We start from the raw sequence: 27,531 nt of genomic DNA, 5'->3' as shown, positions 1-27,531 counted from the left end.
GGGGCTGGATGGCAGGCAGGTCAATAGTGTGCCCTTTGAGGGCTGAGAGTTTTCTTTGCCAATTGAAATGTTGGCACTGTGCGAAATAAGAGGCCCCAAGAAGGCCTTTCTTGGAGATGAGGTCCCCTACGACTTCCACTTAAGAGTTTTCTGACCTTGGGAAAACTACTTAACGTCAGTGAAGCTCAGTCTCCTTATCCATAAAATGGGCACAAGAATAGGATCTCCCTAAGGGTTGATGTGGAACAAAGTGTGTTAACACATGTGAAAAGACTGGCACAACACCTCACACAAAGCAGGGATCTCAGCTTCCTTGCACAGATGGAGAAACTGAAATCGGAGAGAGAAGGCGAGTGAATTGTCAGCATCATAGTGCTTCTTTGGGGGCAGAAGTTGGAAAGGCAGCACAGGCATCTGTGTTCTTTTCACTGTATTGTCTCTCCTCTCGGTGGGAACACACAGCTCAAGGATCTGAATCAGCAGCTTTACTGGGAGATAGATAGTCTGCCATGTGCTCAGAAGATAAAAGCAAAAAAGGAATAAGCCATGGTTATGCAGATTTAAACTAAATTTAGAATTGTGTGTTGCAGAAGTCCCTCAAAGCCTTCCTGCTGTCATTGTAGCGATATTAATCAGGAGAGGCCTTCTGCCTAACACACAGTTCTGCATCTCAGTTAGCTTCACACAACAAACTTGCAGAACTCCATCCTGCCACAGCTCACACAGATGCTTCCAGCTGGGTCCTCTCCTGGACAAATCACCTTCAAGAATGGTGCAGGTGTTACATGTAAAGTTTTGGTGCCACAAAAGAAATGGCACTCGAATACAAATTTTTCTTCTCAGCAAGGCGATTTACTTCTATAGAAGGGTGCACCCTTATAGATGGAGCAATGGTGAGTGCACACTTGGACAAGGGAGGAGAAGGGGTTCTTATCCCTGATGCACGTGGCCCCTGCTGCTGTGGCATCCCCCTATTGGCTAGGGTTAGACCACAAAGGCTAAACTAATTCTGATTGGCTAATTTAAAGAGAGTGATGGGGTGAGTGGTTTGGTGGAAAAAATGAATGAGTCAGGGTAGAGCAGGTAATCAGAATGAATGAGGTAATTGGAATGACTCAGGGCGGAGCAGGTAATCGGAATGAGTGAGGGCGGAGCAGGTAATCGGAATGAGTCAGGGTGGAGCAGGTAATTGGAATCAGTCAGGGCGGAGCAGGTAATTGGAATGAGTCAGGGTGGATCAGGTGATCTAAAAAGGTTGCTTTGTGAGGAAGTTAAGTTTAAAAACAGAAGGTAAAAAATTGAACATACTGACATATTGATTAATTGAAGATAAATTTAGAACTGACATCTAATAATTCCCTCCTTTTGCATTTTCCTTACAGTTATTTCTCTTCAAACTTTTTAAACATGTCTTGGCTAAGTTGTTCTGCTTGATTTTCCAAAAGAAGAAGCTTCTCTGGATAAGGCAGAGAATAGTTAAGGGAAGTTTTAGTAAGTGCTGTTTCTATGAGCCTCTGCACCAATACCCAGACGCATGGTATGACACAGCACTTGACGAGAATAAGTACACCCATTATGGCTGTGAGGGAAGTAAGAATTGAGACTATTATTCCTTTCCATTTACCGAACCACTTTTCTAGCCATCCTGTAAAGGGGTCATTTACCCCTGAGTTGTTGGCTAACTCATTGGACAGAGCAGTCAGACCTTGGAATGCCTTTGTTGTACTTCTATCAGGGGCCATGTTGTTTCCGATGAAGGTACAACATTGAGTTTTAATCATGATTCAAATTCCTCCTCTTTCTGCTAATATCATGTCTAAGGCTATCCTATTTTCCCAAGCCATCTGGCTAGTGGCCCCTAATTGCTCAGCTATTCCTTTAACAGCATCCTTAGTGTAGTTACTAAATCGCTGTTGGTTGTAGTAGATGTAGTTTATCCAATCTACATTTTTATTAATTGTCATGCACCAAAATATTGACTCAAATCCTGCAGCTTTTGATTTCTGGCTTTAAATTGATCTGGTATTCCCTGTGGGGCTCCAATTGCATCTAAATAGACATGAGAGTTGAAAGACCCATAAGCGGCTTCTCTTGCTTTATGATATCTTATTTTTCCTTCCTCTGGCTGATGAAATGCCAGGGTGAAAGGGATAGCCAATTGGACTAAAGCACAAGTGCCACTCCAGTTACTCGGCAGAGCATCCAGTAAAGGTCCACCACAATACCACCACACATCTGCTCGGGGATGAACAAGGGCTGACTGATTGGTAAGCTCTTGAAAATTCTGAAGCTCACTGCGTCCCTACAGGTCTCCAAGGAACACTAAGTTTCTCCTTGTCTTAAGAGACAGGAAGTGAACCTAGTGTTGGAAGACAGAAGCCAGATGGCCTTAAGGGGCTGACCCGCAGGCTGTCGAACTTCAGGATACAGAAGAGTGAGAGCTTGGCACAACTTGTTACCCCAGGCAGTAGAATCCTGGAAAAGAGCTACCATGCAGCCCAAGCCTGGTCGACTGGAGGACCACCCTAGTGGAAAGGGGACAATCTGGGCCTCTGGCTTGCCATGCACACAAGCATAACAGTTGCTTTTGTTTAACATGCAAATGGAATATTTGATTCATTCCAACCAGACATTTGCATCTTGGTCCTGTCTCAATTGCCAAAGTTTGTTTTAAGTCTTTAACTTCTATGATAGCTACCTTGGTCTTGTCGTGAGATGGAGGAGGAGCAGTTGTTCTGTTGTGAGAGATTTTGGAAGAAGGCTTAGAGGAAGGTGCAGGTGGCAGGGGATCAAAAAAATGCATTTCAAAGAATCCAGTATGGTCTGTCCCTAAAACCTCAGCCCCCATACCCTAAAACCAGCTTAAAGAAGGGAACTGGCTTAGAAAAGGGGAAAACCTTTGAGGGTTTGAGATAATAACCTGTATAGGATTGCACTGGTTTAGCTGACAGTTAGGGGGGCTGTCCCTTTAGTAAAACGAATGTATGGTTTTAGGAAGTTACAAAAACCGGTTGGGGCAGTCCATCCTTGATCTTTAGTGGTCCACAGAACGTTGGACCAACTACGGCATAAAAGCTCTGCATTGTGGGGGCAACATTCCTGGTTGACACTGGGGTCTTTCCAAATTCTCCCTGGATTATATGGTCCCAATTCACTAATGCCGAGTCTGAGGAGAGCCAGGAGGGACAGAGGTACTTTTCTGAAGTGGAGAGCTGTCTTTGACTTGGCAAGTCCCCACAGGGTATAACAAGGCAAGCATCGAATGCAGTAGTTTGAGGCGAAATTGACTTGGTTATGTTAATCACTACATGGTCAGCAATAGAGTGGGTAAAGAAGGAGTAATAGAATAGATGAAAGAGAGTTAAATTCTTCTTAGCTTTAGTTTGGTAGGGTTTTCCCCTGGGACTGTCACCCACTACTCTGGAGGGGGCAGCACTTTCTTGACTCGGGTGTGGTAAGTCCATCCTCTCTCTGCCGTGTGGACTGTGGTTTCAGTAGTTAGGAGCATTAAGTAGGGATCTTCCCAGGCTGGCTCAAGCTTCTCCTCTTTCCAGCTTTTGATGAGGATGTGATCCCCAGGCTGATGTTGATGCACCTGGTACTCCAAGGGTGGCGCCTATGCTAATAGACTTTTAGTTTTAAGAGAAGAGAAAGTAGAAGATAGATCAAGTATATAATTTTTGAGAAACTGATCTTTTGTTTCAAAGGTAGGAATATCAGTAGTAGAGTTTAAAGAAGGCAATCTGTAGAGCATCTCATAAGGAGAAAGACCAATATCTTTCCATAGTGCAGTTGGAATTCTCAGCAGGGTGATAGGAAGACACTTGGTCCATGGCAATGGAGTCTCTAAGACTAATTTGGTCAAGTGGTTCTTTAAAATCTGATTCATTCTTGGCCAGCTGCAGTGGCTCACGCCTGTAAGCCCAGCACTTTGGGAGGTTGAGGCAGGTGGATCATGAGGTCAGGAGATCGAGACCATCCTGGCTAACATGGTAAAACCCTGTCTCTACTAAAAATACAAAAAATTAGCCAGGCATGGTGGCGGGTGCCTGTAGTCCCAGCTACTTGGAAGGCTGAGTCAGGAGAATGGTGTGAACCCGGGAGGCGGAGCTTGCAGTGAGCTGAGAATGCACCACTGCACTCCAGCCTGGGCGACAGAGCGACACTCCGTCTCAAAAAAAAAAAAAATCTGATTCATTCTTTATACTCTCTCTGATGAGGGCGGGTGCCAGGGAATACGGTATTCCCATCTAATGTCTAATGTTTGGGATAGCCTTTTAATAATGTGTGTGGTAAAATGAGTCCCAGTGTCTGAGTCAATATTTTCTATTAGTCCAAACCTGGGTACTATATTTTCAATTAGGGCCTTAACTACATTATTGGCTATCACATTTGAAAAGGGGATAGCTTTGACTCAGTGAGTGAGGTGGTCTATTACCACTAGTAAATATTTTAGACGACCCTGTTGGAGGCATTTCTGTGTAATCAACTTGGATACTTTGGAATGGCCTTAGGCCTGGATTCCTTCCCCCGAGAGGTAATCTTTTTATAGTTTGTTTATTAGTTTTCTTACATACTAAGCAACTATCTGTAACCTGTTTGGCCAGAGTATAAATTCCTATACAACCATAAACTCTGAGAACTGTGTCACACATGGCCTGGGGCCCCCAATGGGTCCCTTGATGTAGCTGGGATAAGATTTCCCTCATAAGGGGTTTAGACAACATTTCTTTCTGGTCTGGCAACACCCATTTTCCTTCTAAATTCTCTTTAGCACCTATTTTTAATAGTTTTTCTTTTTCAGTGGAAGAGAAAATGGGGATTACGGTAGGAGGAGGCAGGTAGGGAGTTAAGTGAAAAATATGCATTTCAGAAGACACAGTAACCTGCTTAGCTACCTGATCTGCTAGGTTATTTCCTTGACTTTCGAAAGAAAGGCTTTTCTGGTGTCTGGGAACATGGACAATAGCTATTTCTTCTGGCAACTGAAGATTATTCAATATTTGGGTGTCAGCTCCTTGTGAACAAGGTCTTGACCTTTACTATTAATGAGACCTTGTTGAGTCCAAATTTTCCCAAATGTATGGGCCACTCCAAAGGCATATCTTGAATCTGTATAAGATGGTTCCTTCCTGGTTCTGCAAGTACTTTAAGGGTTGGCTGAGTGCAGACAGCTCACAGGTTTGAGCAGACCAACTGTTGGGTAATTTTCCTGACTCTATTTCTACAAGAATTTTTCCATCAATCACTGAATACCCATTGTGTCTTTTTCCCTCAACCACCTGGGAGGAACCATTTATCAATAAGTGCTGTCCAGTCTAGAAGGGAGTTTTTCCTAGGTCTGGTTGAACCTTTATATGGTAATCAATTAAATCTAGACATGTGTGTTCCCTCCTTAAATTTGGATTCCCTGTTAGGAAACCTGCTGGGTTGACTGAATTATCAGTGGTTAATGTTAAATCATTCTTTTCTAACAGAATGGCCTCATACTTGAAGATTCTTGAGTCAGTAAGCCATCTCCCTGCTCTCTTGTTTAAGATAGTTCTAACTTGGTGAGGTGTACTTACTATCAATTTTCCTCCAAAGGTTAACTTTCTGCGTTCCTTAACTAAAATTGCTATAGCCACGATGGACTGGATGCATTGAGGCCATCCACAAGTGACTAGATCTAAGACCTTTGATAGGAAGGCCACAGGCTGCCAGAGGCCTCCGTATTCTTGAGTCAGCACTCCTAAAGCTACACCACTGTCCACATTAACAAAAAGGTGGAATGGCTTTTCTAGGGAGGGTAAGGCTAAAATAGGGGCAGTTATGAGCTTTTCTTTCAGCTCCTTGACTTGATCAACTTCCTCAGAAGTCCACAGGAGACAGTTAGGCTTCTCCTGGGCAAGTTTTTGATATAACAGTTTACTGTACAGTGCATATGAGTCAATCCGTAAGCGGCAGTATCCGACTAAGCCTAAAAATTTCCTGAGTTCTTGTTTAGTTTGAGGCAAGGGTAGGGACATGATTCCCTTGATTCATTCAGGCCCTATTCTTTGCTTACCTGCACTTATTAAGTGGCCTAAATATTTAACTTTGGGCTCTACATATTGAAGCTTTCCTTTTGAGACTTGTAGGCCCTCAAACTGCAGATGGTTAAGAATATGTGTAGTGAAGTTAGTTACTTTCTCTATATTTTCACCAGATATAAGAAGGTCATCCACATACTGGAGAAGGTGTATTTGTTTTGGGATGACAACTTTTTCTAATACTTATTCTAAAATTTGGGCAAAAAGATTAGGGGAATCTGTGAATCCTCTGGGTAAGACTGTCCATCAATATTGTTGTTTCCGCCCCGAGTGGGAATCCTCCCCCTCAAAAGCAAATATATCTTGATTATCTTCAGCCAGGGGACATGTCCCCAAAGCATCCTTCAAATCTATTACAGTAAACCATTGGTGATTATATGGAATCTTGCTGAGAATGGTGTAAGGATTGGGGACAACAGGGTGGGTAGTCTGGACCATTTTGTTAATAGCTCTAAAGTCCTTTACTAGTTGGTATGACCCATCTGATTTCTTGACTGGCAGTATTGGGGTGTTATAAGGGGACACCCAGGGCTCGAGAAGCCCATCTTTAATAAGGCCTTCGATTACAGGTTTCAACCCTATCCTACCTTCTAGGGGAATAGGATATTGCTTCCTTCTTACTACTTCTCCAGGGGTTTTTAACTTGATGTGGATTGGAGGGACTCAGTTTCCCTCGGTTCCCTTCTTTGGACCACACATTAGGATTAATATATTTTTCATCTGCAGTGGTGAGTAGGTTTAATGAGGTGAGGAATCCTCTTGGGCTGACTTGTAGACCTATGCCCAACTTTAACATTAAATCCCTTCCCAATAAATTAGTTCCTGCTTCAAGGATTAACAAGAACTGAATATGAGCTGAGTGATCCTGGTTCCTAACTTCTAAATTTTTTGCTCTAAATCCTTCCCCTTCTACCCCAGAGATTAAAAGTTCCTCTGAGGAGGAGACATTAGATGGGGGGGAACAGAGGAGCGAGCGGCCCCTGAATTGACTAAAAAGGCGATAAGCTCATGTTTGCGTCCCACCTCCAAATTTATCAAGGGCTCCCGGTGGGACTCAAGAAAAAAGAGACAGAGCCCCTGATCCCCCTATTCTTCCTCAAAAGTCATGAGTGGAAGGACTTCTTTTTCTTTTCTTAGTTCAGGACATCCTCTCTTGAAGGCCTGTTCTTCCACATCTATAGCACCTATCTTTCCTTTCCTTGCTCTTAGTTTTGGGATTCTTTAACCCTGCTCCCCCATACTCTTTCGAGGACCTGGTAGAGAGGGCCTTGGTCCTCCAGATGGAGGCTGGGGTCCTTTAAAGGAGGGTTTGGACCCTTTATAGTTTCTGGCTCCCTGGAAATTCTGTCTAGAAGTCCCTGGGTTTGGAGCCATCTGTTGGAAGGTGGATAACGTAAGTTTTGTCTTTTGTTTCTATTTTTCTTCATCCTTTCTCACGTATACTTTCTGAGCTTCCCTAAGCTCACTTAGGGGACAGTCTTCCCAACTCTCTATCTTTTGTAGCTTTTTTTGAAATGTCTGGCCAACTTTTAGTGACAAATTTGAGTTTCAACAATCCTTGCCCAAGGGGATCATCCAAATTGAGGCATGCCTATTGCCTCATTTGCTCCCTCAGTCTGTCCAGGAATCTCACAGGCTCTTCATCCTTTTCTTGTTGTATATCAAATGCTTTAGAAAGATTTTGGGTTCGGGGTACTGATTCCTGAATTCCTTTTATTATTATCTCCCTTAGGTCCTGCATATTTTCCTGGTGATCTGCATTGTTATTGTCCCACTGGGGGTCTCAGGCAGGGAATTTCTGGTCTGCTGTAGGAATGTTTTCACCGGGAGGGTGTTCACATTCCCAAACTACCATAGCAGCCCTATGAATCATACTCCTTTCTTCCCCTGAAAAAAGGGTGCCCAAGATGGACATTAACTTGACCCAAGTGTGTAACTGAGGTCCTAAGAACTGGTCAATTTGGTCTGTCACTCTGTAAGGATCATCTAGTAGCAGTTTAAGCTCCTTTTTAAAATTCCGGACTTATGAACTGGTTAAGGGAACATTTACAAAGTCAATGACTCCCTCCTCCTTGTGGTACCTCTTTCAAAGGGAAGAGAATCGGGGCTGACCCCTTAGGTATGGAGGGAAATGGGAAATTCTGAATATCTTTTTTACGTTGTTCTATTTCACACTGGATTCCTTTTAGAGAGGGGTATTTAGGTTGGGAGGAAACAGGCTGGTGGGATGGTAATTCCCTAGGGTCAGGGTTATAAGGAGGAGGGATAACGTGAGTAGAGGAAGGATTTGGAATGGGATATGAGGCGGCAGTGGCTGCCTGAGGGGAAGGATTGGGGATACTGAGCAGGGGAAGATAGTTTAGGGGATCCCACACACTGGAATCTTTAGGTGTGAGAGCTGGCTCCTCTGACTTTTCACTTTGAGTGCCAGATTAGGTTCTTCCCTATTTGTTTTTAAGGGAAAAAGGAGGGCAAGCCCTTGCCTCCAGCAAAGAGCATAGCCTAGTTCTTCTTGAGACACTGGACTTTTATAATTAACATTTTGGATTAGAAGCTGACATGTTACATCCTCATTCGACCCAAATTTTGGCCAGAAGATTGAGGGTTTGAGGATGGGTCCCTGAGTCCAAATCAAATAGCAACATTTTATCATTTTTTGCTTTTTCCTATGTTTAGTCCTTCCATTATCCTTCCAGTATTTTAGCATGAGACCTAGGGGGCTATCCGGTGGGGATATCTTTGCTACCATCTTTATCCATCTTGCTCCCTGTCTTGCTTAGGGTATTTCCCATCTTGATGGTTTTGGGGTAAGGTTCAATTTCCCTTACTGGAAATTTCTTGCCTTTTGGGGTGAGGCTCAATTTCCCCTATTGGAAATTTCTTGCCTTTTCTACTACTGGAGGTTTGTGTGAGGTTCAATCCCCACTAATGGGGATGTCTCACCTCTTTTTAACCTCTAAACCACCCCAACCAAGGAGTACTTCACTGCCCCCCTGTGGCTTTCTTACCTTGGTGCCCACCAACAAGGAAATACTTTACCAGCTCCTGTGGTGTCTTTTGCTCAGTCCATGCACAGACTTGCTTGGCCATTATGGAGGATCCTTTACCCCAGGTTGCTGGCCGGTTTCTTTCCATATTACTGAGCTCGGGTTATTTCTTACACTGGGTGGGTCCTGATTTCTCACTCCTGAGGCCGTCACAAGGGGGCAGGGTGCACCTCCTCCTGAGAGAGAACCAGAGACCGCTCCTGGAGGGGAATGTAATCCCAGACGAGCCCCAAAATTGTTATACATAAAGTTTTGGTGCTGCAAAAGAAATAGCACTAAAATACAAATGTTTTCTTCTCAGCAAGGTGATTTACTTGTATAGAAGGATGCGCCCTTACAAATGGAACAATGGTGAGCGCACACTCGGACAAGGGAGGGGAAGAGGTTCTTATCCCTGACTCACATGGCCCCTGCTGCTGTGGCATCGCCCTATTGGCTAGGGTTAGACCACACAGGCTAACTAGTTCTGATTGGCTAATTTAAAGAGAGTGACAGGGTGAGTGGTTTGGCGGGAAAAATGAATGAGTCAGCATGGAGCAGGTAATCAGAATGATTCAAGGGGGAGCAGGTAATCGGAATCAGTCAGGGCAGAGCAGGTAATCGGAATTAGTCAGGGTGGAGGAGGTTATCAGAATGAGTTAGGGCAGAGAAGGTAATTCGAATGAGTCATGGTGGAGCAGGTGATCGAAAAAGTTTGCTTTCTGAGGAAGTTAAGTTTAAAAGTAGAAGGTAAAGAACTGAACATACTGACATATGATTCTTTGAAGAGAAATTTAAAATTCATATCTAATACAAGGATCTGAGCTCTGCCATTGTGAGGCTCAACCCTCTGAAGTCCTTGTCATGTACTCTGGAGCAAGGGAGCACAGAAGATTCTGTGGAGACTCTGTGGCCAGCCATTGGGGGATCACATGGACATGGTATATAGCCAGGGAATGGCCACAGTGTTCTCATTCACATTCCAGTGGACAGAATGCATTACTTGGTCCCACCTAGATGCCTTAGGGGATAGAACATTGTCTTTCTGCGTGCAGATGAGAAAAATGAGGGAGTTTGAAGAACACATAGAGATGCTCAGTCCTGGCCAGGCAAGGTGGCTCACGCCTGTCATCCTAGCACTTTGGGAGACTGAGGTGGGTAGATCGCTTGGGTCCAGGAGTTCAAGACTAGCCTGGGCAACATGATGAAAACACATCTCTATTAAAAATATAGGCCAGGCACAGTGGCCCATGCTTGTAATCCCAGTGTCAGGCCTCTGAGCCCAAGCCTGCACGTATACATCTAGATGGCCTGAAGCAACTGAAGAATCACAAAAGAAGTGAACATGGCCGGTTCCTGTCTTAACTGATGATATTCCACCATTGTGATTTGTTCCTGCTCCACCTTAACTGAGTGATTAACCTTGTGAAATTCCTTCTCCTGGCTCAGAAGCTCCCCCACTGAGCACCTTGTGACCCCTGCCCCTGCCCATAAGAGAAAAACCCCCTTTGACTGTAATTTTCCACTACCCACCCAAATCCTATAAAACAGCCCCACCCCATCTCCCTTCGCTGACTCTCTTTTCAGACTCAGCCCACCTGCACCCAGGTGAAATAAATAGCCTTGTTGCTCACACAAAACCTGTTTGGTGGTCTCTTCAAATGGACGAGCGTGACACCTAGCACTTTGGGAGGCCAAAGCGGGTGGATCGCCTGAGGTCAGGAGTTCGTGACCAGCCTGGCCAACATGGTGAAAACCCATCTCTACTAAAAATACAAAAAATTAGCCAGCGTGATGTCACACGCCTGTAGTCCTAGCTACTTGGGAGGCTGAGGCAGGAGAATTGCTTGAACTCAGGAGGCAGAGGTTGCAGTGAGCCGAGATTGTGCCACTGCACTCCAAGCTGGGTGACAGAGTGAGACTCAGTCTCACACACACACACACAAATAAGAAAAAATGATAAAAATTAGATGGGCATGCATGGTAGTGCATGCCTGTAGTCCCAGCTACTCCAGAGGCTGAGGTGGGAGGACTACTTGAGCCTGGGAGATGGAGGCTGCAGTGAGCCAAGATTGCACCACTGCATTCCAGCCTGGGTGACAGCAAAAGACCCCATCTCTAAAAAAGAAAAAAAAAAAAAAAGGAAGGAAGGAAGGAAAGAAAGAAAAGAAAGAAAAGAAAGAAAAGAAAGAAAGCTTCAGGCTGGCTTCCTGACATCTAATTAAGTCTTCCCACGTGTCAGACTCATACTAGTGCTTGACACAGGCTGGTGTTCTTGAGGCAGCCAACAGTCCTATGGAGTGGGGAGTACTATTATTATACCCATTTGGCAGACTTGGAAACTGAGGCTGAGTGCACATAACTTGCTCATGATCAGCACGCTGGCATTTGGCAGAGCCAGGATTTAAATCCAAGTGTTGCAAACGCAGGGTTTCTCAACCACCTTACTATCAGCTTGTTGCACTGCATAAGTCTTTGTGCATTGCAGGATGTTTGACAATGTCCCTGACCTCTTGTCTATGGCACTCCAGCACCAGCCCTCTGCCCCTTCCTGAGTGGGGACAACAAAAATGTTTCCAGATATTCCCATATCTTCTGGGAGGTAAAATCTCCCCTGTCTGAGAACCACTGCTCTCTCACTCAAGCAGGGAGGTGGGAGACACAGCAGATATTGCTATTGTTACTGCAGATGTGGGACTTGGTTGTTAGGGGAAGATTTCCAATGGTGACATCAACATTTGACCTGACCTGGAAAGGCAAGCAAGCACAGTTTCCTGGATTTGCAAGAAAGAGGACAAAGCCTGTCTATTCATTCCCTCACTCCATAGGCATTTGCTGAGCACCTACAAAGTACCAAGCCTTGATCCAGCCTCCGGTGATAAAATGGCACAAAAACAAAATCCCTGTCTTCCCAGACAATAAGCAGACAAGTGAGGCAGGTGATGATAAAGGTCACAGGGAAAAACCAAGCAGTGGGGGGACGAGGAAGGTGGGGGATGGGGAAGACGGGGGATGGGGGAAGGTGGCGGATGGGGAAGGTGGGGGATGGGGAAGGTGGATGTAGTCATGCTGGCGGGCGTTAATTTAAATAAGATCGCCAGGGATGCCCTCACTGAGAAGGCAACATTTGAGCAGAGACCAGCAAGAGGGGAGCCTAGCCAAGGTCTAGGGGAAGAATGGCATACAGAAAATGGCTTGCTATACAACAGCTCTGGGACCTCCTCCACAGGCTGATGGATGGATGATAAGCTGGAGTTGAATCAGGGAGTGGGGGGATGAGGTCTAAGGACCGGTGGGAGGAATTGTGTTTGTGATGTCCATTGTGACTTGGTGGCTTACCCAAGACTGTTTCTAGTTAGCAGTGCCAGATTGTAAGCTGAGACTCTAGAACTTTCTTTTCTGGCTGGATCAGGCTGGATGGGCCACTTTCTCCTCTGCATGGGCCCTGTCCTAGAACCACATCCTCACCTGAGTCTGTGACTCACCTGGGCTGGGTCAGGGTTTGTGGGACGGAGGGAGGTGGGGAAGGGCAGGTGTGACTTATAAATGGAAGAGCTCTGCGGCTCCGAACCGTGTCCTAAATGGTTTACACTGCGCACAGCTTCCTCTCAGCCCGCTCTGAGCTGGAAGCAGCATGTGGGTCCTGGCCCTGATCTTCCTCGCAGCAGCCTGTGTGTTCTCACTAGGGGTCACTCTGTGGGTCGTTTGCAGCCAGTTTTTTGTTGTGCACATCCCGGCAGCGGTTGGCCACCCTGTGAAACTGAGAGTCCTGCATTGCATCTTCCAGCTGCTGGTGACATGGGTGAGTTTTGTGTTTTATGTGTCCCCTCCAGCTGAGCATTAAGGAAGGGAACAGGAAAAATCACACACCAGAAGCTTCTAGCTGAATGAACACCGGTATCATGGGGCCCGCAGTGACGGGGGATTGCACCTTCTGAAACCTGCATAATCTCTGTTAGGTGGTTCTCAGCCTCTTTGGGTATTTCTGAAGCTGGCCCTGGCTAATATCCACAAAATTCGAAGAATGATCTGCTTTCTCAGTTAACAGAAGGAGAAAACCAGTCTGGTTCTATCCACCTGTGTGTCTCCCATCTGAATTTCTTTTTTGTTGCTGGTTTCTTTTATTTTTTAAATTGAGGTAAAACATGCATATAAAATTTACCACCTTTCCCATTGTTAAGTGTACAGTTCATGTGTCCATAAATGCGTCCATATTATTCACAGCACTCACCACTCTCTGAAGTTGTGAAGATACGAATGAATTTTCCTGAGTCTCTGGGCCCCCATTGCTATCTGCCTGCTAGCTAGAGTCAGCAAGCCACAAAGTAAACAGATAGCACATGAGTAAATTAGTGTCGGTGAGCAAAACTACAGAATATGACTTAAAAAATATGTTGTTGCTTTTGAGAGCTAGAAAGCTGCCTAGGTAATATCTGGTGTAATTTGTTCAAATACCTGTAAATGGAACTGTGTAGGTTTTGCCAGTATGGATTTCTTGTACTTTGACAGAAATTGAATACACAAAATATTTTTTGTAAGTTTCTTACATAACGAAAAGCAATTGCCAGCGTCTCTTCTCAAGAGATACCCTAGGTGTTTCTTCTACGTTATTCAAAATAACTTCTATGCTATTCAAAAGAATGTAGCTGTTATCTAAAAGAGAAGATCCCGGGAACTCAAGTCTTCTGATCGCCAGAGTCAGCTTTTATAAGATGCAGTGATTAGGTCCTAGGTTTTCCTGCCCTTGACTCTCAGATTCTGTAGTCCAGGCTCCCAAACACAGTGACTCGATTTCCTCCTTTACAAAGTAGGGAAAATTGCCCTGCTTCACAGCATTTTGTGGGGACTCCATGAATAACCCTCTCCAGAGGGCTTATTATAACACCTGGCGCAGAGGGAGCCCTCTCTAAATAGTAGCCATTGTTACTCTTTCTTGATTCATTTATTTTTTATGCAAAGATGTGTCATGCAACTGCTGTGTGTCCTGTTCCAGTTCTGGGCCCTAGGGCCAATGACAGGCGAGAGAGATAAAGTTCCCACAGGTCTGCCTTGAGGGAGTTTGTAGGGTCCAGGCAGTGGGGGGGCGGGGAAGTGGTCCATAAAGGACCAAACCCACAAGTGAACAAGCTACAGATAAACAGCTTCCCAAAGTGGAGAATGCAAAGAGGACAGCAAAACCCATCAGGGGAGTCGAGCAGGGCTTCTCTCCTTGGGCTCCTTGAGCCTCTGGGGTCACAGAACACAAGGGGGTCATGGATTTGGATGGGGTCAAAATTACCCCATTTTCACAACTAACTTCCAATTGAAATTCTTTCTATGAGGAATGAAGGCAACAAACCACAGCTCTGAAAGCCAGACCTCGACTTTGTCACCAAAGAGGAGTCAGACATATTTGCATAGCCTATTAGATATTGTGAAAACTCATGTATTCTCCTCATTTCTTTGAAACTAGGGTAGCGTCAGGCAGCAGTTAGATCTTATTACTCTATGTGCTAGTAAGGAAGCACCTATGTTATTATGTCATACATTTTTATATTTTGATAATTATATTTAAATAAAACTGCTTTTCTTTATAATCCCATGTATTTATTTTATGTATTTAAAAATGTTCTGGGCTGGGTGTAGTGGCTCACACCTGTAATCCCAGCACTTTGGGAGGCTGAGGTGGGAGGATCGTTTGAGTCCAGGAGTTTGAGACCAGCCTGGGCGACATAGTGAGGCCTCTGTCTCTCCAGAAAAACAAAACAAAACAAAACAAAACAAAAGTTCTCAAAGGAGGCCTGCAGTCTTTTACCCGTGGTCAAAATTGCTGTGGCACAGACAAGGATTAGGAAACACTGGAAAGCGTACCCAGAGGGAGAGCCCTCTTTATTTACGTATTTTTAACTTTTTTTTTGAGCTGGAGTTTCACTCTCATTGCCCAGGCTGGAGTGCAATGGCATGATCTTAGCTTATTGCAACCTCTTCCTCTCGGGTTCAAGAGATTCTTCCCCCTCAGCCTCCCAAGTAGCTGGAAATACAGGAGTCCACCACCACACCTGGCTAATTTTTGTATTTTTAGTAGAGACAGGGTTTCACCATGTTGGCCGGGCTGGCCTTGAATTCCTGACCTCAAGTGATCCACCCGCCTTGGCCTCCCAAAGTGCTGGGATTACAGGCGTCAGCCACTGTGCCCGGCTGTATTTTCAACTTTTTATGAAACCTTGACATATACCAAAGGGGAACAGGGTGCCCACTCTCCAGTGTCGCCGTCACCGACTCCTGGCCCATCTCCCTTCCTTGTGTCCCTAAATGTCCCTAACTTTTCCCTCATTTTCATTTATTCAAGAAGCCAATTTTGGACATCATATTATTTTATCCTAAAATTGTTCAGTAGGCATTTTCAAAAGATAGGAACTCCCCCTTCCTGTTTTTAAAAGATGTACCCACACTATAGTTAGCTACACAGGCTTGGGGTGGCCAGATTGGCTGGGATGGCACAGGAAGGCCTTCCTGGAAACAGTGGTCGTGCCCAGGCTGAGGTGGAACAGGGCCTTGTGATGGAGGTGGGTGTTGCAAGTACAGGGGCCATCGGGGGTGCCCAGAAGTCTGGCTTGTAGTGGCTGCGGTAGAAGGTGTCAGGAGAGTGGGTTGAGAGGAGCTGGCTGGTGCTGTGGTCACCTGGGCCTGCATGAGAGTGGGTTTTCCTGCAGGTGTCCTGAGGGTACTGAGGGCTTGAGCAGGGCTGGGATCCAATCTGACCGCAGTTTCCAAAAACTCCTTTCGTCACCTGTGGAGGGTAGGTTTGGAAGGCCAGACTCCAGATGGCCTGTGAAGAAACCCATCTCGACAGATTTCTTCTTCTCTCTCCAACAGGGGATGATTTTTGAGAAGCTCAGAATCTGTTCTACGCCCCAATTTATCCGTTTCGTGCACGATCTGCCGCTGCTCAAGTACGACCCCGATGTTGTGGTCACAGATTTCCACTTTGGGACAATCCCTGTGAAGCTGTATCAGCCCAAGGCACCCACCTGCACCCTGAAGCCTGGCATCGTGTACTACCATGGTGGCGGGGGCGCCATGGGGAGCTTGAGTAAGAACCCTTTTCTCAGACCTCCCAAAGGGTGGTAGCACGCCTTAACATGACTTGAAAGAATGGGCATCTTCCTGGGGCTTAAAGTCTGCCATTATTACCAGGGAACACCAGGGCAGTTCATGGTCTACAGATCATTGAGGGGGCAAAAATATGGAGTATATTGCCCTCTTATGTATCTCTTATTTACCTAAACGTAATCCTTAGTTAAATGTAATAATACTGTAATATAAGGAAGGATACTGTAAGGCAAAGAGCCTGAAATGTACCCTTACTTGCATTTATATGTGTACATATGTATATACATATAAATATATACATGTATATATCACTACTTTACTTATAATCACCACCTCTATTTAGTTGGAAATAAGGATATTTTAAATGAAAAGAATTAAAACACAGCATTTTGTTTCACATCAGGTGTTGCTAAGACAAATTCTGGTACAGACAAATAGGAAGATTTGAGAAAAATCAACGAGAGGAAAAAGTCACTATTGAGACAAGTTTACTATCTTAATTATTACTCCCAGGGAATTGGGGGAGGAGAAACATCTTTATATGCTTTCTAACCTGTGGAATGCCAGGGTCCCAGTATGGCAGCCTTTGAGAATACAGGATTTAATGCAATGGTGATGTTGGTTTTGTCTGTATGAGAATGATAGTAACAGCCAATATTCATTAAGCAATATTTATTAATATTACTAATTACAGGCAGGCACTGTGAGAACCCTATATGTGGATGATCTCATTCTAACTCCAGCACTCTATGAGTTAGATATTATCATTACCCCGGTTCACAGATGAGGAAATCAAGCCTCAGGAGGTTAAGAGGCATGCTAGGCACTATGTCATCTCAAACTAGAAGGAGGCAAAGATGAGATTTGAACTCCAGTCTGTCTGAATCCAGAGCTCACACCCTAAACCTCCGCACTCTATAGTCAAACAGCTTTGCAGATTTTTTTTTTTTTTTTTTTTTTTTTGAGACGGAGTCTCGCTCTGTCGCCCAGGCTGGAGTGCAGTGGCCGGATCTCAGCTCACTGCAAGCTCCGCCTCCTGGGTTCCCGCCATTCTCCTGCCTCAGCCTCCCGAGTAGCTGGGGCTACAGGCGCCCGCCACCTCGCCCGGCTAGTTTTTTGTATTTTTTAGTAGAGACGGGGTTTCACCGTATTAGCCAGGATGGTCTCGATCTCCTGACCTCGTGATCCGCCCGTCTCGGCCTCCCAAAGTGCTGGGATTACAGGCTTGAGCCACCGCGCCCGGCTTGCAGATATTTTTAATGACTTGTAGGATGGATCAGAGGGTGGGCATCTTAGAGAAAGTTGTTCAGGCAGTACCACAAAGGAGAATCAGTGAGAAGATTGACCGGAGCTTTGCTGGAGTAGAGGAAAACCTAGTCACCGTTGGCCCAAGGGCTATGTCTATAAGAAGAAGACAGCAACAATGGCTGGCAAAGGAAGCCTCCCTAGTGAATGTTAAAAACCATTTATTTTCTAGAAACCCACCATGGCATATGCTCTCGTTTGTGCAAGGAGAGTGACTCTGTGGTTCTGGCAGTTGGGTGAGTAAAGGGGAGATTCCAGGGAGCCAGCAGGGAGCAAGGCTCTGATGTGGAGAGATGGGGTGGGAAGAAGAAATGGGGGTGGGGGGTGGGAGCAGATTGGTGCTGGAGGAAGCCCAGAGGTGAGAATGGGCTGGGAGAAGCCAGTGAAGAGAGAAAGAGAAGGCAGCTGGGTGCGGTGGCTCACGCCTGTAATCCCAACACTTTGGGAGGCCACGGCGGGTAGAATCCTTGAGCCCAGGAGTTCAGACCAACCTGGGCAACATAGTGAGATCCCATTTTTACAAAAAATACAAAAATTAGCCAGATGTGGTGGTATATGCCTGTAGTCCTAGCTACTTGGGAGGCCGAGGTGGAAGAAGAACCTGAGCCTGGGAGGTTGCAGTGAGCCGTGATTGCACCACTACACTCAGCCTGGGTGACAGAACAAGACCCTGTCTTAAACAAAACAAAACAAGAAAAAGAGAGTGAGAGAAAAATAAGGGGAGGTGAAGACAGATGGAGAGACAGAGAATGGGGAACCCCTTCCTCTGCGCATGTGGGCCTTGGGTTTGTTTAAACAGAGGCGTTTTGTGCGTTTGGAAGCTGGGTAGGAGGTGGTCTTTTTTAAGCGGATCAGGTGCAGAGTTTCACTGCACGAACACCTGGGCGACATAGCTCTTCTTTGAGTAAAAGAGCCCTGCGCCTCCCTCTGCTAAATGCCTGTGGTACCCTGTACCATCACTCAAACAACCCGAAATGCTGCCACATCCACTTCCAAGTGCTCCCAAAAGGGAGGTCCCTCTGGCAGAGACCCACTGAAGAAAGCCAGAAAAACAAGAACAAAAACAAACCCATTGTCTCTCCTAACGGATCTCTGACAGTCACCACCCAGCCTGGAGCCTCAAAGAGGGCGTGGTGGGCATTGGGTCCCCTGTCCTGCTGCCTGACGCAGCATCACACATGTGGTTCCTCCTGGTTAAGTTTCCCTGTAGTTTCATGTAAAGATACACGCTCTAAAGAAATATCAGTTCTCTGCGTCTCAGTGGGGGTACACATGCCAACTTTCTTATGGCACAGCTACCTGAGGAGAGTAGAAAATGAAGAGATGAAGCTGGGCACAGTGGTTCATGCTGGTAATCCCAGCACTTTGGGAGGCCAAGGCGGGTGGATAACTTGAGGCCAGGAGTTCAAGACCAGCCTGGCCAACATGGTGAAACCTTGTCTCTACTAAAAATACAAAAATTAGCCAGGCATGGTGGCATGTACCTGTAGTCCCAGCTACTCAGGAGGCTGAGGCAGGAGAATCACTTGAACTGGGAAGGCAGAGGTTACGGTGAGCTGAGATGGTGCCACTGCACTCTAGCCTGGATGACAGAGTAAGACTCCGTCTCAAAAAAAAAAAAAAAAAAGAAAAGAAAAACAAAATGAAGAGATGAGATGAGAAAGAGAACTGGATAAACCCCTGACTTCCCTGACTTTACAATTCTTAGCTCCAGAAGGGTTTCTACCATGGGATGTTGCTGGACACATTATCATTCTGGTTGTGCCAAACCAAGAGATTGTCAGTAGAACATGCTAGCAAGTCTCCGCTAGAAAGTTATTTTCTAAATCCAAGGTAGACAGGATTTTGGAGTTAAGGGCATTGCTCTCCAGGACTTCCTATTCCCAGGTGGCCTGAAATGGGGTATGGAATGGAAATAGCATCAGCCATTTGTTAGTCCCGTAGAGTCTGTCTGTATTTCTTTTTCTTTCTTTCTTTCTGTCTTTCTTTCTTTCTTTCTTTCTTTTTCTTTTTCTTTTTTATTTGTGGCCATCATTGAAAAATAGTGAACTTTCTCACAAAATCTGGATTTCTGGAATCTCTTAGCAATATCAGGTAGGCATGGCAGCAATGGTGTTGAGTGTGCATAGCTTGTTTGGAAGAGTGCTGTATATCTCTGGCCTCTGGTGGTACAGTCAGTCCTCAACCCTGTTGACAGGTTCTTGGAACTATGACTTGGAGTAAAACCAATTTTACCTATTACAAAACCTAGGCTAATTGATATAAACAGAATTAAGCTCTGATGGTATAATCCTGGTCACAAAACACCAGCAAATGTATTAAATTTTTTAAAAATGTATTTTACTACTTTTATATTTTATCATTTTCTTTAGTAGAGATGAGGGCTTGCCGTGTTGCCCAGGCTGGTCTCAAACCTCTGAGGTCAGGCAATCCTTCTTCCTCAGCTTCTCAAAGTGCTGAGATTACAGGCGTGAGCCACTATGCCTGCCATAAGCTTCTAAATAAAGACCAAAACCTGCTAATATTAAAAATTGAAATAAACGTGAGCTATACATATATTTTTAAAAGATTGATAAAAACAAAAAGATAATTGTTTACCCAATTCTTGGTGAATCAGTGAGTGATGGTGATCATTCCGGTGGTGGGTTAAATCTAGGAATAAATGTTTGCAAGGTGAAAATTGTCAGGAGTACCTCTGACCATCTCCCAGTTCAAAACCAAGCACTCACAAATGTGGCAGGTTCACTGAGAGCTTCTGTACTGCATCATTTATTTTTGTGCAGATGTATGATTATTGTAGACTTCACGCATTTTTTTTTTTTTGAGATGGGCTCTCCCTCTGTCACCCAGGCTGGAGTATAGTGGTGCGATCTCGGCTCACTGCAACCTCCGCCTCCTGGGCTCAAGTGATTCTTGGGCCTCAGCCTCCTGAATAGCTGGGACCACAGATGCACACCACCACGCCTGGCTAGTTTTTTGTATTTTTGGTAGAGGCAGGGTTTCACCATGTTGCCCAGGCTAGTTTTGAACTCCTGAGCTCAGGCGATTCATCTGCCTTGGCCTCCCAAATTGCTGGGATTACAGGCGTGAGCCACTGTGCTTGGCTGACTTTATAAATTTTTTTTTTTTTTTTTCTGAGACAGAGTTTCACTCTTGTTGCCCGGGTTGGAGTAAAACGGCGCAATCTCAGCTCACCACAACCTCTACTTCCCGGGTTCAAGGGATTCTTCTGCCTCAGCCTTCCTGAGTAGCTGGGATTACAGGCATGTGCCACCATGCCCGATTAATTTTGTATTTTTAGTAGAAACAGGGTTTCTCCATGTTGGTTAGGCTGGTCTTGAACTCCTGACCTCAGGTGATCCACCTGCGTCGGCCTCCCAAAGTGTTGGGATTACAGGCGTGAACCACCGCACCTGGCTGGCTTTATGCATTTTCATTTTGCAATAATGTATATTCCTTCATCTATTCGGTTTCCAACTCACTTATTCTAATTCAGGATCATGGGGGGCTGGATCCTATCCCTGCAGCTCAGGGAACAAGGCAGGAACCAGCCCTGGACAGGACACCCTCCTATCGCAGGGCACACTCACACCTACACCCACATTCACTTGGACCAGGACAATTTAGACATGCTCATGAATGTAACATACACATCTTTGGGATGTGGGAGGAAACTGGAAGACCGGGAGAAAACCCACACAGACGTGAGGAGAATGTGTAGACTCCACACAAACAGTAGTAGCCTAGGCTGGAGTCATTTTTCTTTCTTTCATCAATATAATGAAACAATGTTAAACGAAATGACATTATTTGAGGGCTGTTTTTTTTTTTCTTCTTTGAGACAGAGTCTCACTCTGTCTGTCGCTCAGGCTAGAGTACAGTGGCGTGATCATAGCTCACTGTAGCCTCAACCTCCCAAGCCCGAGCGATCCATTTGCCTTAGCCTCCTGAGTAGCTGGGACTACAGGCATCCACCACCACGCCCAGCTAATTTTTTGTATTCTTTGTAGAGATGGGGTCTCACCATGTTGCCCAGGCTGGCCTTGAACTCTTGGACTCAAGGAATCAGCCCACCTCGGCCTCCTAAAGTACTGAAATTAAAGGCATGAGCCACCGGCCTGGCTGACCTGCTGTATTTAAGTCTATAAGATCCCCCCTAACAAAATCTGTAGGTATGGCATGATTAATTAAAAACCCAAGCAGGCCTTGAATTTGCTCATACAAGAATCATGAAACAGGAAGCAGGAGCAGGTGAGTCAGGGAAGCAACATGAGATAGGTTCAGGAAGATGGGGCTAGTGTGGGTGATATTTACACTGTTGGCCAATTGGTGGATGTCTCGTGACACAAGTCCCCCATTAGGGCATTGAGACAGTAGGAATGGCACCTGCCTAGGTATGTGGGCTTTATGTGTCTCGTCTCATTTAAGCCTCACACCTAACTACCTGCTCAAGTTTCAGAAAGGAAAGTGAATGAACTAATTTGGGCTACATGATGCTAGACGCTGATATTTTTGGATCTGCTGGGGCGTTGGGTATCAACTGTGTTTCTTGATTCCTTTTTAGTTACCGCCAGTTACCTAAGCATAAGTTTCCAGTGCCAGTAAGAGACTGCTTGGTGGCCACCATCCACTTCCTGAAGTCCCTGAATGCATACGGAGTGGATCCAGCTCGGGTTGTGGTCTGTGGTGACAGTTTGGGAGGGGGAATAGCCACGGTGGTTTGTCAAAAACTTGTGGACAGGCCAGATCTGCCCCGGATCCGAGCTCAGATCCTGATATACGCCGGTCTCCAAGCCCTGGATTTACAAACCCCTTCCTTTCAACAGAATAAAAACATCCCCCTGCTCAACTGGAGCTTCGGCTGCTACTGTTTTTCTCGATACCTGGATTTCAGTTCCTCCTGGCAAGAGGTCATCATGAAAGGCGCCCATTTGCCTGCCAAAGTCTGGGAAAAGTACAGAAAGTGGTTGGGCCCAGAAAACATCCCCGAGAGATTTAAGAAGAGGGGCTACCAACCGATGCCCCGTGAGCCTGTAAATGAAGCTGCTTACTTGGAAGTAAGTGTTGTCCTGGATGTGATGTGCTCGCCTCTGATTGCAGAAGATGACGTAGTGTCTCAGCTCCCGGAAACTTGCATCGTGAGCTGTGAGTATGATGTTCTCCGGGACGATTCGCTGTTGTACAAGAAGAGGCTGGAAGACCTGGGAGTGCCCGTGACCTGGCGCCATATGAAGGATGGTTTCCATGGAGTGCTCAGCACCATTGACATGAGCTTCTTTCACTTTCCGTGCTCCACGAGAATTCTGAATGCGTTAGTCCATTTCATGAAGGGGCTGTGACCATCTTTCTTCTCTGCTGGTACTGCGGTGTGGATTCCACTGGCATCCAGCCTCCCACAGGGCTCTCTGTTGATGATTTAGGTGGTGCATAGTGGGGCCAGGGAAGGGGTAGAGGTTGCTGTCACCTTTCTAGTCCAGGTTCTAGAACCACACAATGCATGCTCCTGATGTCCAGAGGATGTGGTAGAAAAGACAGGTTTGGGGGTGGGAGTGGGGGTCTCTGTCTCTGTTCTCTGTTGGGAAAATCCAGGCTGACAATCTTCAGTGGCCATTTGTGGGAGTGAATCAGCAGGTAAGAGCTGTTCTCAGCCTTCCTATGGGGCAGTTCAGGCTCTCCAGATTGATCCAGACTGTGTGTGACTTGTGTCCACTTGGCTGGACTTTGAAATAGCACAAGGGCATCACGCACAACCTCACGGGGCTTTCCCATTGTGGCTCAGAGGCAGGAGCTCTGATGCTCTCGGCTGCTGTGAGGTAGTGGTGGTGGTGGAGAAACTGGCTTCACCACCTTCTCTTCTGTGAACAGTAGTGACTTTTCCTGCTGTTTCTCAGCCTCTGGGATCAGAGTCTTGACTGCCTGGGCTGGAAACGTTAAGATAGAATGGATAGAGCTTCCACAGTTGTTGGCATCGAGTGGTGGATGAAGACAGCCTGCAGCTGCCCGACTTGGGGAGCTCTGGAGCTCCTGGAATCAAAGCCTGGCTTCTAACCAGAAGCCCCAAAACAATGTTCTAAGAGTTTGAGGAGAGAAGTTGGGAGGGAAGTGGGGTCTTCAGTTAGAGAACCGTGAAGGCTGAGTCTAACTGGATAACCCTGTCCACAGTGCAAAGTCAAGATAGCCAAAGGGACAGAAAATGTATTCGTGAGAACTATTTCTTTTTTAAGACATAGAACCAACTCAAATTGGCCTCCATTAGAAAGAGAATAGATTGGCTTAGGTAGCGATGCATGCTAGGCATACATTGGGCAAGGTTTGATCCAGGAACTCACACAGTGCCATCAGCTGTCCTGTCTTCTCTGCTCTGCTCTTCTCTCCTCTGTGTTAATGCCACTTTCACCTCTCCATATGGTGGCACTGATCAGCTTGATGCTTACCTTCTCCCAGGGTCAAGTTCATTATCATGGACTTGCCTCATTCTCAGTAGTCCCAGAAAAAAAACTCATTGCAACTTAATGGCTTTGTTGGCTCTCTGAGCAATGTGTCCAGTTGCCACAGCCAAGGGAATGGAATGATCTAACTGACCATTCCCAAGTCCTATGCCATCTTGAGAGTGGAGGGTGGAGTCAATTCACCTTGGTGCTTGGACTAAACATGGGGTGGTAAGTGACAACTTCCCTAATTGAAGGGTAAATTGTTGTTGGGTGGACTCCAACACTTATTCTACTACAGAAGCTAAATTGAACCCTCAGGCAGGATATGTGAAAGTGGCAAGAGGTATCAAGGACCACTGGGCAAGTTGGCCAACTGTTCCTTAGGAATGAAAATTCATTTGAAAGGAATGGTCAGGCTCCCGTGCTGGCCCCACCTGGTCTTCTGGAGGCTCTGATCTTGGTTAGTTAGTGGTCTTTACAGGTCAAGGTCAAGGCCATTGCACAAAAAACCCTGTGCATGCCCTTAACTTGCTTTCAGTTGAATATTTGGGTTGAACTATGAGACAGAGAGGAATCCTGTTGGGTGACTCCTTGCTCTATTCACAGTTGACCAGCAGATGGTTTGTTGGAGAAACAGTAACCATCCCCTGAAAACACACACTGTGGTAGCCACTCAACTGTTGAAGAGCACTGGAGTCCAAGGGGTGAGGCCGCCTCTGAGACAGGCCTCTGAGTTGAGGCTGGGAGAGGCTCCCTCCCTGGAGTGTTGCTTTTCTTGTTTCACCCCTGCCTCTGGAGATGGGTGGAGGAACATGAGCTGACCTTCTGGGAAGTTAGGTTGGCGAGGAGTTGCTGAGGCACTGCTGGGCCGTGCCCAGTAGGGAGGAATGTATAACATTTTAAGAGGCTGAGAGCACCCCTGGTTGGGCTCATGCCCATGGCAGCTTCCTTCTGCAGATCATGGGAGAAATCAAGCACTTTCACCTAATGGCTAGATGATTGATTTTGGGATGAAATTCTCCACTCCTCTCCTTTACCACATCACCACTATCCTTCCTGCAATCCATCCACGAGACTCACTGAGTGGAAAAGGGATAGGAATGAATGTTCACCCAGGGCCAGCTACATGCTAGGCACTGTACTGGACCATTTAAATTTGCCACCTCTTATGTTCCTCATATTAATCTTACAGAGTAGGTACAGGCATACCTATGGATATTGCAGATTCAGTCCCAGACCACAGCAATAAAGCAAGTCACATGAATTTTTTCTTTCCTTAGTGTATATAAAAGTTACATTTCCACTATATTAGTTTATTAAGTGTGCAATAGTGTTATGTATTTTAAAAGCATGTACATACCTTAATTTAAAAATACCTTGTGGCTTAAAAATGCTAACAATCGTCTGAGCCTTCAGTGATTGCAGTAGCCTAGGCTACTACCGTCTATATCGTTTGCACATTCTGCCCAAGTCTGCGTGGGTTTTCTCTGAGTCCTCCAGATTTCTCCCAAATTCCAAAGATGTGTATATTACATTCATGGGAATGTCTAAATTGTCATAATCTTTTTGCTGGTTGATGGTCTTGCCTTCATGTTGATGCTGCAGGTGGTGGTTGCTGAAGGTGGGGGTGGCTGTGGCAATTTCTTAAAATAAGACAACAGTGGATTTGCCACATCAGTGGACTCTTCCTTTCATGAAAGATTTCTCTGTAGCAAGTGATGCTGTTCTATAGCAGTTTACCTACAGTAGAATTTCTTTCAAAACTGGAGTTGGTCCTCTCAAACCCCTATGCTACTTTATCAACTAAGTTTATGTAATATTCTAAATCTTTTGTTGCCATTTCAACAGTGCTCATAGCATTTTCACCGAGAGTAGATTCCATCTCAAGAAATCACGATTTTTGCTTATCCGTAGGAAGCAACTCCTCATCTGCCCAAGTCTGTTCCTGAGATGGCAGCAATTCAGTCATATTTTCAGGCTCCACTCCTAATTCTAGTTCTCTTGCTATTTCCACCACATCTGCAGTTAACATCTTCCACTGAAGTCATGAACCCCTCAGAGTCATCCATGAGGGTTGGAATCAACTTATTCCGAACTGTTAATGATGATATTTTGATCACCTCCCATAAATCATGAATGTTCCTCAAGGCTTCTGGAATCGGCAATTCTTTTCAGAAGGTTTCCAATTTACTTTGCTGAGGTCCATAAGAGGACTCACTGCCTATGATAACTATAGCCTTACAAATTGTATTTCTTAAATAATTAGACTTGTAAGTCAGAATACTCCTTGATCCATAGGCTGCAAAATGGATGTTGTGTCAGCAGGCATGAACAAAATATTAACCTTGTACATCTCCATCAGAGTTCTTGGGTTATCAAGTGTCTTGTAAATAAGCAGTAATATTTTCAAAGAAATCTTTTATTTTGAGCAATAGATCTCAACAGTGGGCTTAAAATATCTAGTAAACCATGCTGTAAACAGATGTGCTGGCATCCAGGCTTCTTTGTTCCATTTATAGAGCACAGGGAGGATAGATTTAGCATAACTTTTCAGGACCCTAGGACTCTTGGAATGGAAATGAGCATTGGCTTCAACTTAAAGTCACCAGCTGCATTAGCTCCTAACAAGAGAGTCAGCCTGTCCTTTGAAGCTTTGAAGGCAAGCATTGACTTCTCCTTTCTAGCTATGAAAGCCCTAGATGGCATCTTCTTCCCATAGAAGGCTGTTTCGTCTACAATGAAAATCTGTTGTTTCATGTAATCACCTTCATCAATCATCTTAGCTGAGTCTCCTGGATAACTTGCTGCAGCTTCCCCATCTTGCACTTGCTGCTTCACCTTGCACTTTTATCATTATGTTATGGAGACAACTTCTTTCCTTCAACCTCATGAACCAACACCCGCTAGCTTCCTCACTTCCCCCTCAGCCTTTATGGAATGAAAGAGTTAGGCTCTTCCTCCAGATTAGGCTTTGGTTTACAGAAATGCTGTGGTTGGTTTGATCTCCTATTCAGATCATTACATTTTTCTGCATGTCAGCAATAAGGCTGTTTTGCTTTCTTATCTATCCTGTTTCTCTGGAGTAGCACTTTTAATTTCCTTCAAGAACATTTCCTTTGCATTCACAAGTTGGTTAACTGGTATGTTTATTGCAGCACTATTCACAATAGCAAAGACTTGGAATCAACCCAAATGTCCATCTGTGACAGACTGGATTAAGAAAATGTGGCACGGCCGGGCGCGGTGGCTCAAGCCTGTAATCCCAGTACTTTGGGAGGCCGAGACGGGCGGATCACGAGGTCAGGAGATCGAGACCATCCTGGCTAATACGGTGAACCCCGTCTCTACTAAAAATACAAAAAAATAGCCGGGCGACGAGGCGGGCGCCTGTAGTCCCAGCTACTCGGGAGGCTGAGACAGGAGAATGGCGTGAACCGGGAGGCGGAGCTGCAGTGAGCTGAGAGCCAGCCACTGCACTCCAGCCTGGGTGGCAGAGCAAGACTCCGTCTCAAAAAAAAAAAAAAAAAGAAAATGTGGCACATATCCACCCTGGAATACTATGCAGCCATAAAAAAGGATGAGTTTGCATCCTTTGTAGGGACATGG

The 27,531-nt window shown here is 45.5% G+C and overlaps 1 protein-coding gene across 1 annotated transcript; it reads left to right on the top strand.

The window, feature by feature from the left end:
- Positions 1-12,664: 12,664 nt before the first annotated feature.
- Positions 12,665-25,590, top strand: AADACL3 (arylacetamide deacetylase like 3). The gene is made up of 4 exons (XM_033228292.1): positions 12,665-12,899; positions 15,953-16,169; positions 17,667-17,730; positions 22,059-25,590. The coding sequence occupies exons 1-4, from the start codon at positions 12,732-12,734 to the stop codon at positions 22,831-22,833; spliced, it is 1,224 nt and encodes a 407-aa protein (XP_033084183.1). The 5' UTR covers positions 12,665-12,731; the 3' UTR covers positions 22,834-25,590.
- Positions 25,591-27,531: the final 1,941 nt, after the last annotated feature.

Source organism: Trachypithecus francoisi, unplaced genomic scaffold, assembly GCF_009764315.1.
Source record: "Trachypithecus francoisi isolate TF-2019V2 unplaced genomic scaffold, Tfra_2.0 Lachesis_group12, whole genome shotgun sequence".
Classification (NCBI taxonomy): Eukaryota; Metazoa; Chordata; class Mammalia; order Primates; family Cercopithecidae; genus Trachypithecus; species Trachypithecus francoisi.
Note: the sequence above shows the minus strand (reverse complement) of the source record. Positions and strands in the feature narration are given on the sequence as shown.